The 12999-nt window shown below is 42.6% G+C and overlaps 1 protein-coding gene across 4 annotated transcripts in view; it reads right to left on the reverse strand.

Moving 5' to 3' along the window:
• The window catches only part of LOC121168386 (myomegalin-like), a 143493-nt gene extending 142138 nt beyond the window's left edge, over positions 1–1355 (reverse strand). For 3 of the 4 annotated variants that reach the window (XM_040998444.1, XM_040998446.1, XM_040998447.1), the window contains exon 1: positions 953–1269. In XM_040998444.1, coding sequence (XP_040854378.1) covers positions 953–1093 — 141 coding nt within the window. In that variant the 5' untranslated portion in view covers positions 1094–1269. Of the gene's footprint in view, positions 1–952; positions 1270–1316 lie in introns of those variants that run through there. The other variant, XM_040998449.1, reaches the window with a different exon arrangement.
• Between the last annotated feature and the right edge of the window lie 11644 nt (positions 1356–12999).

Raw genomic sequence — 12999 nt, forward strand, 5'->3', positions numbered from 1 at the left:
TTCACTACCAAGTCAGAGACACCAGCACATCCTGTGACCCAAGATGTTATCCACAGCCTCCAGAGCACCACAAGCTACTTCTTAAAGGAGCAGCACACACAGGGCATAATCATGTCTGCTCAGTCCTCTGATGGGAACAGCTGCTGATTCAGAATCTGACAAAGTCAGACAACCAGCCCCATGCCTCTGCTGGCCCAAAGATGCAGAGGGTTGAGAAAATCAGCATGGCGGCGGTCAGTTAGGTTGCCTGATCCTCGTGACCTGTGGTCTAACGTCCTCCTACTGAGGACATTACCTCATGTCATCCTCAGACATGCCCATCAGTCAAGACAGGGCAGGCGTCATTCCTGTCCCATGCTGGACGATGAAGTACCCTCTTCAACCTAAGATGATCTATTCCTAAGAATCTCTCTTAGAAAGTGTATCTACCTCATCATCTTCGAAACAAACATGGACTTCTCAAGGAACAGAAAGTATCCTCAACCCTTGGTCTCTTCTTCATGGTGTCTCCTTTGAGCCAAAGCTAAAGAGGCCTTTCTAGTGGAATGTGTGGTGTGGAAGCCACTTGCATGAGTCTCATCTCTGTGTTAGTATAAAAATGTACATATCCAAGCTTCCTCTTTCTGTTACCAAGTCAAATTCCCAGGAACTGGATGGAATTTATAGTTTAAATTGGCACCCAAGGTGACTGTTACACACAGCTCCAGACCAGCCTTTGAAAGGATCAGATTTTAGCCAGCTTTCCCTATGGAGAAGGATAGTAGCAACAGGCATAAGAGAGTTCAAATGGGCTTTGCCAAAGTTATGATGGTGTTAAGGTGACCAGACCTGGACCCCATTTCTCTTGCTGACCTACACAACACCAGCCTTAAAAAAAAAGCCTGGAATAGAATGGGCAAGCAAATCCCAACCGCAGCCCCAACCCTTCTGCCCTCAGCAAGGCCATACTCACCCTCCTGTAGATGTCTTCCTGGCTGGCCTCATACTTCTGTTGCATGCGCTCCTCCAGGAAATAGATGCGCAGCTTGAGGCTGAAGTTCTCCTTCTTCAGGTCATTGAGGTGCTGGGACAGAGTGCGATATCCATTAGACATGGTGGGCAACCCATGGGGAGCAGCATGCCCTAGCAGCTCTCACCCTAGGAACATGGTGCTGCTGCACCTCAACATGAAAAGAGCCTGTTGGGCCGCACCGAGGCTGTGGGGCCGCGAGGGAGGCCGGGGCTACCGCAACATGGCCCGGACCGCTGGCGTGCTCTCCAGGTCTTGGGCTCACTGCTCTCTGAGCGCTGGAGTGCAGTGCACTTTCTTTTTTTACCTCGGGGAGATATTTGCGGAATCCCTGACAGAGGAACATGCTGTGTGAATTCAGACACAAGTGTTGTAACCCGATTCCCAGCAGGGGATTGGGCTGTCACCCTCCTGGAGTCTTCCAGGCCCAACCGCAGGCAGTTAACAGCTTCTTGGCAAGGAGGGGAGTGACCCCCCAAGAAGCTTCCAGGAAATGGGGATGGGGCATAATTCAAGGTAGCAATCGGCTGCAAAGAGAAGAACATAGTGGAGTCCGGGAGGAGGAGAGGAGCAGCTAAGCTCCTGGTGACTGACATGGACACTAAAACCCAAAGGCCCATGGCCAGAAACAAGAAATGAGTTTGCTATGGACAGCACATGTACAACAAATGGCCCACAATATGTGGGTCAGTGTGAAATACCCCTTTTTGCCTACAGAGCTATTCACATCATGAGTTTTTCTTTTGAAAATTTCCTTTGAAAATCCAGAATTCCTCTCTCAGGTTTCCTCCCTGTGTTTTTCCTAGCACCTCCCCTCAGTTAAATTACTGTTAGCATTTATTACCGTGTTCTACTCATCTTCACCCCCGCTACTTCCAAAGACAGAGGAATTTTCTAGCGCAGGGGAACCATTGCAAATTCTGTTTACTAGTTACACAAACTCCCAAGGGCTCCTCCCTCCATGGAAGAGGGGTTGGGGAGAAAACAGTGTGGGAGGACCCAAGGAAAGGAGCCACCATGCTGGAGCCCGGCAATTTCAGCCAGCCACTGGTTTTTAATTCGGACACCTGCCAAGTGCAGCCGGGCACTCATCACCAGATCCTGCTCCTAAGCAATTTAAGATCCTTGAGTGACAGCTGCAACATTAGCAGGAAGTATTATTTATACCACATCACAGGGACATGCATGGAAGGTGACTGGGAGATAACCTCACAGCACAGATAACAACCACAAAAAAATGACATGTTAAAAGCTCATACTTAATTTAAGCACTCACTCCCCTTCCAACCTATCTGCTTTCATTCTTTATATTCTTCCCAAATCTTAATAATAACCCTATGCAGTCCTCAAAGACCTGGGGGTCCATAAACTGTTAAATGCATGTTAAGATACAAATCTCACACTACAATCCTCGAAACTGTTTTTTAAACTTCTTTTCTCTCACAATACAAAACACACACTCTTACGTGGAGTAAATTTTTCACTCTTAAGTAAAATAAACCAAATTTGTCATAGGTGTTACGTGTAATGTTCTCAGATCATTTCTATATTTTTTCTGGGTATGATTGGCTAAGTTGACTTCATTGCCTACTAATAAGTTCTAACCTGCAGTTAAACAGATTCTAGGGAAAGCCAAAAGATCAATTGCTAAGGGAATGTCAAGGAAAGTTTCACTAAGTATTGAACCTGCATTTTGCCTGCAAAGAGAAAAATTGTGACTGAATGAAGTGACACAATTGGAGCTGATTGTCCTTCCAAATGGATTTGGATTGTAAACAGGTAACCACGCACAGCATTAACAGAGAGAATTGATAACATAAGCCAAAATATTCCCTACTTTAAAAAAATATGCACACTCAAAGTTCATTTAACTATTTCCATTATATCTTAGAATAATGAACTTTATTCAGGCTTAGTTAGGAACCATGATGAAAAGATAAAACTCTATTAAACCTCCAAGGATCTTCTGGTTATGGCAAGGAATACTCTACAGCTACCTGATCTTGGAGGTGTACTCCTCTGGAGGCCTACTTCTACTCATTTATTTGTAAGAATGCAGAAATGAGTGATTTGTAAGTTCTCCTTCTGGCCTTTCCATCCTAGATGAGTGTTTAATCATGCTTTAGCCATCTACCTCAGTGTCTTTTTATTGTCTAAGATAGCTTAATAAAAATTTTTATGGGAAATGAAACAGTGTTGTTATCCAACCTCAACTTTCTGCACATTTATGTCGACTTCCTTTCAGGCCCTGTAATACCTTGTCCTGCTCCTGTCTCTGGTCAATGTTTTAGTTTTTTGGGGGTGGCATGGGGTTATTCCTTAGAGTGGGTATCTAAATGATAGGAAGCTCTTACCCTTCTCCATTTTTTTCTTTCCACACTTTCTCCCTGAGAGATCTGGTAAACTTCTAGGAGTGTAGCTTTTCCCTCCAAACAATTCTCCAAATCTCTCACCCAAGTCCTGGCCCTACATATCTAACTCTCTGCTACACAGTTCAATTTGAATAGCCCATTCTCCCAACAAACTTCATGGCAAACATTTTTGCAGGGATCTTGGTCGGGTCTATTAGAATCACGGTGGTCATCCATTCTCCTCAGGACAGCCACAGTCAGGTTCTCAGAACTTTGCATCTTCTCCTGTCACCTCCCTTTCTGAAAACATTTCACAGGCAGCTCACTCCTCTAAGAACACTCCTTTCAAATAGCCTATCCCTAATTCTCCCTAAGTCTTAGTTGGAATTTCACCCAAGCAAAGCCTGCCTAGCTATCCCAGCCTGGAAAGAGCAATTTCTAAGGCAAGTGTTCATGTTTAGCAGAACTTCACGTATTCCCTTGTGATACTACTTCTGTTGCTCTGCAGAGGTCTTCACACTTCTCAGTTATTTGACTGGTCATGGGTTTGGTTTCTCTACAGGAAAAGGTCGCTGACCTAGGTTTTCTTTTTCTTTAATATTTTTTTTAATTGGAAAGGCAGTTATATAGAGAGGAGGAGAGACAAGAGAGGAAGATCTTCCGTCCAATGACTCATTCCCAGAGTGGCTGCAACAGCCAGAACTAAGCTGATCCAAAGCCAGGAGCCTGGAGTCTCTTTCAGGTCTCGCATGTGGGTGCAGGGTCCCAAGGCTTTGGACCATCCTCGACTGCTTTCCCAGGCCACAAGCAGGGAGCTGGATGGGAAGCGGGGCCGCCGGGACATGAACTGGTGTCCATGTGGGACCCCGGGCACATGAAAAGCAAGGAGTTTTAGCTGCTATGCTACTGTACCAGGCCCAAAGGTTTTCTAACTCCTATGACTTTCCTAACAACCTCAGGGGCCTCCATCAGTCATCTTGATCCCACTATGCTGTTGCAGCCACTCCCAGTCATCTGCACCAAAGTAGAGTGTTTTAAGTCTGGAAAGATATTTTATATCTTTATATTTTTTGTGGCCCAGTATTTAAGCAGCACTTCCCAAGTATTTGTGAATTTGATAGATCAATATTCCATAAATACGTTTTGCTGATTTTCTTAGATATTTATGGACTAGTCTACTTGTATTAATATTTCATCAATTTTGATAATGCCTAAAACATTACATTTGATAGGATGGTGATAAAAAGGCTTTGTTCACTTAAATTTCTAATCTAGGGGCTGGAACTATGGCCTAGCAAATCAGACTTCCACCTGTAGGCCGGCATCCCATATGGGCACCAGTTAAAGCCCTGGCGGTTCCAATCCAGCTCCTCACTTATAATCCAGGACGGCAGCAGAAGATGGCTCAAGTCCTTGGGTCCCTGTGTTCCCATAGGAAACCTGGAAGAAGCTCTTGACTCCTGGCTTCCGACTGGCTCAGTTATAGCCATTGTGGCCATTTCAGGAGTAATCAGTGGAAGGAAGATCTTTCTCTGTCTCTCCTTCTCTCTCTATAACTCTGCCTTTCAAATAAAAATAAATAAATATTTTAAAATATTTCTAATCTCCCTATGCCCATTTCTTTGACTACCTTATGCCCTTCTTTGAATACCACATGATTCCCAGCTTCCTAGTACAAATATTCACATGAATGTAGACATCTCATACTTGTGATTTCAAAAACTGATCTTCCCCAAGCAAGTCCCTCCCTCATCGAATCCCATTCCAATTTGTAAAGTTCAAGATGTGCAGAATGAGCTATGAATTCTTTCTGACACAGTCTCACTCATATGAATCATCTTACCTGTCTGTAATTCTTACTGTTTCTATCATATATATACAAGAATATTTCAGGAAGTTCATGGAGCATGTACATCACCTTTTAGTTCCATTTTTCAAGAACCTTTTTGAAGAACTTATGTGTGTGTGTGTGTGTGTGTACACATACGTGAGGTGCTTCCAAAAGCTCATGAAAAATTGAATTAAAAGAAAACCTTATCTTGATGCAAAAGTTCTTGAAATCCAAGCATATTGGGGGGTCTTAAAAACATTCATGAAAGATGCATATTATGAAAACAATACATGGATTTTTTAAAGTAAATTTATTTTTTAATTCCATTTTCCGACAATCTTATTGAAGAACCCTGTACATATCCCATTGACCACCACGACTACTCATACCTCCACCACTCATCTTCCCCTCACATTATTTGAATGGTCCCCTTATCTGATTTTCCTACTGCCAGCCTTTTTCCTTCTGGTCTATGTTTAATACACAGTGGCCCTTTGAAAATATGTCAGAGTATTCCTGCACTAGAGCCCCACTGGCTTCCTTTCTTCTGACAGAAGGTGCTGTCACTTCACCTGCCAGTAAGGCATGAGACCTAAGTGGTCTGGAGCCTCTTTCCTCACCCTTCTACCTACCTTTGGCTTTTGTCATGGCTCTCCCAAACACACTTTGCTCCAGCCACACAGTGTGACCTGCTGCCTTCAAACACCACAAGCACTCTGTCCACAAAGCCTGTGAGCTTCCTAAGCCTTTGGCATAAGATGCTCAGTTCATTGACTGCTGTGTGATTTTCTCCTTCCTCTTCTTCATCTGTCATCCAATGTCATCCTCTCAATGAGGTGATCCTGCTTAAAATTATAACCCACTTCCGGCATTATCCCAATGCTTCCCACTTTCCTTCATTGTTGCTGCTGCTATTTCCAATTCCATGGTAATATTGCTTTCTGAAATATTAAGTTTACTGATTTTTGGTTTCTTTCTCTCTCCTCACCAGCATGTAAGCCCCACAAGAAAATTGAGATCTGGGCCTGTTTTAGTCACCACTGTACCAACAGTGCCAAGAATAATGCCAGATACATAGTAGACTCAAATAACTGTTGGGAAAGAATGGATGAATAGGAACCAGCACTGTGGCACAGCAAGTTAAGTCATCACCTGTGCTGCCAGCATCTCACAGGGCACCAGCTCAAGTTCCACCTGCTCCACTTCCTATCCAGCTCCCTGCTAATGCACCTGGAAAGCAATGGAAGACGGTCCAAGGGCTTGGCAACTACCCATGTAGGAGAGCTCTCTGTGTGTCTCACCTTCACTCTATAACTCTGCCTTTCAAATACATATTTAAAAGAAAAGAATGGTACCAAAGTATCTTTGGTAATAGCCACTTATAATAAGTATCTATATACAAGATCAAGCATGCTTGTTTGAGGCTAAAGAACACACTTAAGGAATTTTTCTTGACGAAGAGGTCATTTTATAAGTAAATCAAGCTATTCTAACACACTAACATTAATACACAGCATAGAATCTGGTCTTCCAACAAGAATTCTGAACAAACAGGGAGCACTATGTGACAAATCGCAATCAAAGGACTCTGTGAAGTGTACAGATTTAAAAAAGAAAACATAGAAATGAGGGAAAGTTTTTCGGGGATGTTTCCACAGGGAACTGGCATCTCAGCTCCCTTTAAGGGACAACTGCAACTTGGATATGCTTACAGTCAAGGAATGTAAAGCAATCCAGACAGGTGGGACACAACCAAAGGTGCAGGCGACCAGCAACATTGAAGCAGAGAGCACAGCCTTCCCTGTAGTAGAGAAGGGTGGGGAGAGAGAGAAACCGTAGCTATGAGTTCTTCAAAGCTAGAGAAGAGGTTTGACTTTGGGTCTCCACTCTGGCTCTCAAATTAGGAGAAGGGCAGGAAAGAGGCCATGGGGGTGGGAGAGAGCCTGACACTCACTGCTCATCAGCAGAATGACTCTGCTACTGTGTTTATTGCCAGTGCTTTGCCTTTCTTGATTTCTGTAGCCCTAACAAACGAAAGCGCCCATACACTGGCCACTGGGAGCCCCAGTTTGGTAGGACACTAAGCCTACTCGCAGGCCTATATGTTTTGCTGAGCTCTGCATTGCTCCAGAGCCAAGGACAAAGCTTCTGTCTTTATTCTTTCTTTGTTCCATAGAAAATATAAAATCTTTTCCCTCAAAATATTATTTGCACCAAATATTAATGGCTCTCTTTTGCTCTTAATTCCTTCTTTCCAACTCTTCCTTGATGCATTAGACTAGACTGGAAATAAGACTTTAATAATGACTCAATCAATTCCAACAATAGTAGGAGGATTACAACCCAGCTGTTCTGTGTCATGCTCCATTAACATAGCCAACTGTCAAGTCAGCCTTGAAAAAAAACTCCCTTGACATTTGCTTAATCATAGTCAGACCCCCCAGACAGTTCTGATAACAGAGTTGCCTGCAAATATTAATCTATTACCAATCTCTCTCTTAAGTGTAAAGTTCCACTCCTACAAATGATTAACCATCTTCATGGACATATTTTTTACAAAGATAATACAACTTCATAAGTAAACATTCTGCTAGTTTGATATCTGTGATAATTTACATCTTCACATTTTCCTTGAAAATAAACAGCATTTTTAAATAAGAGAATAAAGTAAGCAGAGAACTGGGAACTGATGCTTTCAATATTCCTTGATACTCAGCTATCCCTTTACAAACAGGCCATTAATATTACCATTACACACATGCTTCTCTAGGCAAGGTAGACTGAAAATGCAGAAAGAGCAATAGCTTTTAAACCAAGCAGACCTAGGTTGGAATATCCACTCTGCTATTCTCTAGTTACATAATTTTGGGGAAAATCACTTAGTGAAGTGTAGGAAAGCAGTTGGGGGCAAAGGCAGACAGGCTGCCAAGAGGGTTATAACCTGTGGTGCCAACTTTTTTTTTCATTTGAGGTAAATAGAAAGAAAATGGTTTTTTTTGGTTAATGTTTAAGTGGGTCTATGGTCAAGCACTTTACTATTCCTTACATATTCTCATTGTTACTGAAATAGTCCATATTAAAAAAAAAAAAAACCTGCTGTAAAGAAAGTAGAACTAGGACTTACAGGAAGGCAGTTCTCAAATATAAAGATAACCTTTCTAGCATTCAACATTTTTAGTTGGGTGGAACAAATTTATAGTTATTCTCCATTCATACATGTATATATAAGATTTCTGCATTACAAAAAGCAATAAATTTCCTATTATAAAAAGATTTTTGGGCCTGGCATGATAGTGTAATGGTTAAGGTCCTCGCCTTGAACGCCCGGGATCCCATATGAATGCAGGTTCTAATCCCAGCAGCTCCACTTCCCATCCAGCTCCCTGCTGGTGGCCTAGGAAAGCAGTCGAGGACGGCTCTAAGCCTTGGGACCCTGCACCATGTGGGAGACCCGGAAGAAGTTCCTGGCTCCTGGCTTTGGATTGGTTCAGCACCCGCCATTGTGGCTACTTGGGGAGTGAATCATCAGATGGAAGATCTTCCTCTCTGTCTCTCCTCCTCTCTGTACATCTGCCTTTCCAATAAAATAAATAAATCTTTAAAAAATTTTTTTCATTAACAGCAAAGAGCCACCTGTCAGGGGTGCTGTTAAAATACCACACATCTGGGCCCAGCGCCGTAGCCTATTGGCTATGGTCTTCGTCTTGCATGCGCTAGGATGCCATATGGGCATCAGTTCTAATCCCAGCAGCCCAGGTTCTCATCCAGTACTCTGCTTGCAGCCTGGGAAAGCGGTTAAAGATGTTTTGCTTTTTATTGGAAAGACAGATATATAGAGAGGAGGAGAGAGCGAGAGGAAAATCTTCTGTCTGATGATTGACTCCCCAAGTAGCCACAAGAGCCAGAGCTGAGCCAATCTGAAGCCAAGAGCTTACTCCAGGTCTCCCATGTGGGTGCAGGGACGCAAGACCCTGGTCTGTCCTCTATTGCTTTTCCAGGCCACAAGCAGAGAGCTGGATGGAAGCGGGGCTGCTGGGACACAGGCACCCTTATTGGATCCTGGCACATGCAAAACGAAGACTTTAGCCAATAAGCTTCTGTGCCGGGCCCTCTCATAGAAACAATTTTCACCAATGAGAGAGCTTCCACTTTATGAAGAATCTCAGCTCCTTTACAGCCCTAAAAGCTGATGGGCGTCCACCTGTTTCAACTGAGAACTGTGCCTGCCCTGTGCCACGGAAGGGATGAACAAGCGCAAAGGACAAGGACAGGCTCAACGACAGGACCCAAAGGTGATCTCCAATCGCCCATGTAACCTGGAACTTTGCTCACTGTCATATTTTCAAAGCAACCCTATGGAAAGGGCTCACAAACACCTAAGCACATTTCCTACTCTAAGCATCTTTCTGCTGTGAGATACAACACAGGAGCCCTATTTATTTTGGAGTGGGGAATAGAAACCACAGAGACAGGCTATGCAGAGTTGGTTTGTGTCATAGGTACATATTTCAGTTATAATACACCCATGTGTTCGAGAGTCCCTATGCTGTTCTGATAAAATCTGAGACAACACAAATACAAAAGTCTAATTCCTGGTTGTTTCCAATGATTTGGACTTGTATTGAAGAATTAACGGAATACAATTATACTACCTCTGTGACAACAATCACTTGCATAGACTTTGGTACAAAACAGTTTCATGTGTAATTTTTCATTGTACCTTTTTCAGAAACTTTGTAGGGAAAAGGTTAAAGATTATTATTCTTATTAAAACCTTTTTATTGCCTAGGGAAGACATTAATTAAGAGATTCGTTGCCTTTCTCATTTAGAAAAGAAAGGAGCTCAGACTGCAATGTCCAATAAATTGGCAGACAGGATCTCTGTCTCTCTCACTCTCTCTCTCTCACACACACACACATGCATGCGCACACAAATATTTTTTAAAATTCAATTAAAGGGCCTTGCACAAAAACCCAATGGCTAAAGTCCTCACCTTGCACTTGCCAGGATCCCATATGCGCATAGGTTTGTGTCCTGGCAGTCCCCCTTCCCATCAAGCTCCCTGCTTGTGGCCTGGGATAGCAGTCGAGGACAGACCAGGGCTTTGCAACCCTGTACCCACAAGAGATACCCGGAAGAAACTCCAGGTTTCGGATCAGCACAGCAATAGCCATTGAGGCTACATGGGTGAGTGAATCATCAGACAAAAAATCTTCCTCTCTCTCCTCCTCCTGCTCTCTGTATATCTGACTTTCCAGCAAAAATAAATAAATCTGTTTTTAAAATTCAATTAAAGTTTGACCTGGCTTGATACCCTTGTGGGTAAGTCTTCGTGTTATATCTACTGGGATCTCAAACAGGTGTCAGATCATGGCTGGCTGCTCCACTTCCCTTCTAGTTCCCTGTTTGTGGCCTGGGGAGGCAGTAGAGGATAGCCCAAAGTCTTGGGACCCTGCACCCATGTGGGAGACCCAGAGGAAGTTCCTGGCTCCTAGCTTCAGATCAGCTCAGCTCAGTCATTGCAGCCACTTGGGCAGTAAATCAGTGGACAAAAGATATTGCTCTCTGTCTCTCCTTCTCTCTGTATATCTGACTTTCCAATAAAAATAAATAAACCTTTTTAAAAATTTTCAATTAAATTTAAATTCAATTCAGCTAAAGGCAAGTGGATTAGAACTGATCACTGATCATGTCTAAATGCTTTATATGTTAATCCTACATAACACAAGTCCTCACTACTAACTGCTTATACATTATTGCATTTTTTAGCCCTCAGATAAAGCAGATAGGTATATTTCATCCTATATTTCAACACAAGAAAAAGCCTGCCCATTATGTCATCTAATGAATTATGCATAAAATTTGCACACCACATTCGAACAGGAAAAAATGTCAATTTGTTCTTCTACTCATTAAATGGCCCTTTGTCTCCAACACAGCTTCTGCCCAATTTCTGAAGCCAGTGATTTACAGCTGTCTTCAAAAGTAGACTGTGAGTCCTGTGAAGATCTGCCTTATTTTCCTTCAGGTTCCATAACAAATGAACAGGTCTCTCTGGGGGAAATGCTGCTTCTGAAGTTTGGGAGTCTTTTACATGCTAAAGCAATAATACCATGCCATTTCTTCCCCTAAAACTCACAAGCATACTGCAAGTCATCCTCTACACAGACTTTTCTTAAAATAGCTGGCCTGATGACAAGAGTTAACAACAGAACTATTGCATCAGGTTGATAGATAAACCTATCTTAGGCAGCTTCATCATGTGGGTAATAAAGAACAGGAGTTCAGATGATGGTCCTGCTGTCTCCTCCACCACAGATACACGCCCCCAGTTCTAGAATTATAAGATGTTGTCAACATCATCACACTAGAGCACTGTGAACTATATAAAACCATCACAAACAACAACTAAAAAAACAACACAAATAACAACTAAAATGTCACTGCCCACTAAAAATAGACAGCCTAGCCAGAAATACTACTTCCAGCACAGAATGACTGTTGCATTAAGGTGATGCTGAGAGCTCCAAAAGCTCCTAGACTTTAACCTAGATTTAATTTGGCCAGTCAATGACAGCAGAGTTTAGTATTTGTCCATAAGTGATTCAACTCCCAAAGATTATTTGCTGAGCTTCTGGAATTCATAGGGAAAATACTGTACCAAACTATGGCTTCACCTCTCCCTCTGGCCTTTCAGTAATCCTTGGTCCATCTTTCTCTAGGAGTGAAGGAAATTTTGAAGGCACAACCAGCATATGCTCTAGACAACAGAGATGGAGTTCCTAGTGATATCATGAATGGCCACGGGTATAACAATGCTGCCTTAAACAGGACGACAGGGAAGTCAGAACCAGAACAAATGCCAATCAACACCTACAGCCCCAAAGTGAGAAAAGTTTTGCTTCTTTTTCTAAATTCACTTTGCTCCTTCTGTTATCTGCAACACTTTGAATGTGGCATGAAATGTCACTACTCTTAATTCTCTACAGAGTCTGATTCATCACATTTGGATGCTATCGGCTAAACAAAATCTATCTTACCCTAAAACCTGGGCAAGGACCATTCTGGAGTGTTTCTACCACACTGTTTACCTACCCTTATTTTGGTCTTTATCCCAATAAATTGGAATCATCTGTTTGGCTATCTCCTAGACCAGAATTAGGGCTCCTAAAGAGCAAGACAAATCTACTCTGATGTAGGATGCTAGTGTTTTAGCCAGCTTCTTAATTGCTAATGAAATGTCTTCCCCCCACTGTTGCTTGATAAATGTATTACAGTTGTTCTTAGTGAACCCAGGAGCTTCCCAAGCAAGAAAGGCTGACATCATTCATTCATTAGAAACAAAACAGAAGAGAAAGGCATGTGTGCAATGTACCAAGCACTGTTAACCCACAGCAAGTAGCAATGACAAGCTTCCATGATAGATCTCAGATTCTAACACAAAAGACAGGCTCTGAACAATTCACTCATGTTCAAGGAAAAGCTCAGCGACTCAGGGACTTTACAATAGGGTGGCAAACTAGTGTGGAATAGATGAGCTGGTGGTCAGTCATCCTTAAACTCCTACTGCTATACTTGTCCACGTATATTTAATAGCTTAGCTTTGTCACGTCTGTCTCTGCTTTCTCCTCTCATGTGTAATTGGCTCATTTGTAAACTCTTATATCAACATCTCCACCATCCTCTGCCTGGGATGCTTGCTAGTGACCTAACAGTCCTCTCTTCTTTTAGACTTTACATCTCCAACCCAGAGCCTACACAGAAGGCAAAAGCATTATCCTAAAAGGAAATTTTATGAATTCACCCG

Source organism: Ochotona curzoniae, unplaced genomic scaffold (genome assembly GCF_017591425.1).
Source record: "Ochotona curzoniae isolate NIBS_2020 unplaced genomic scaffold, NIBS_Ocur_1.0 scaffold_1037, whole genome shotgun sequence".
Taxonomy (NCBI): Eukaryota; Metazoa; Chordata; class Mammalia; order Lagomorpha; family Ochotonidae; genus Ochotona; species Ochotona curzoniae.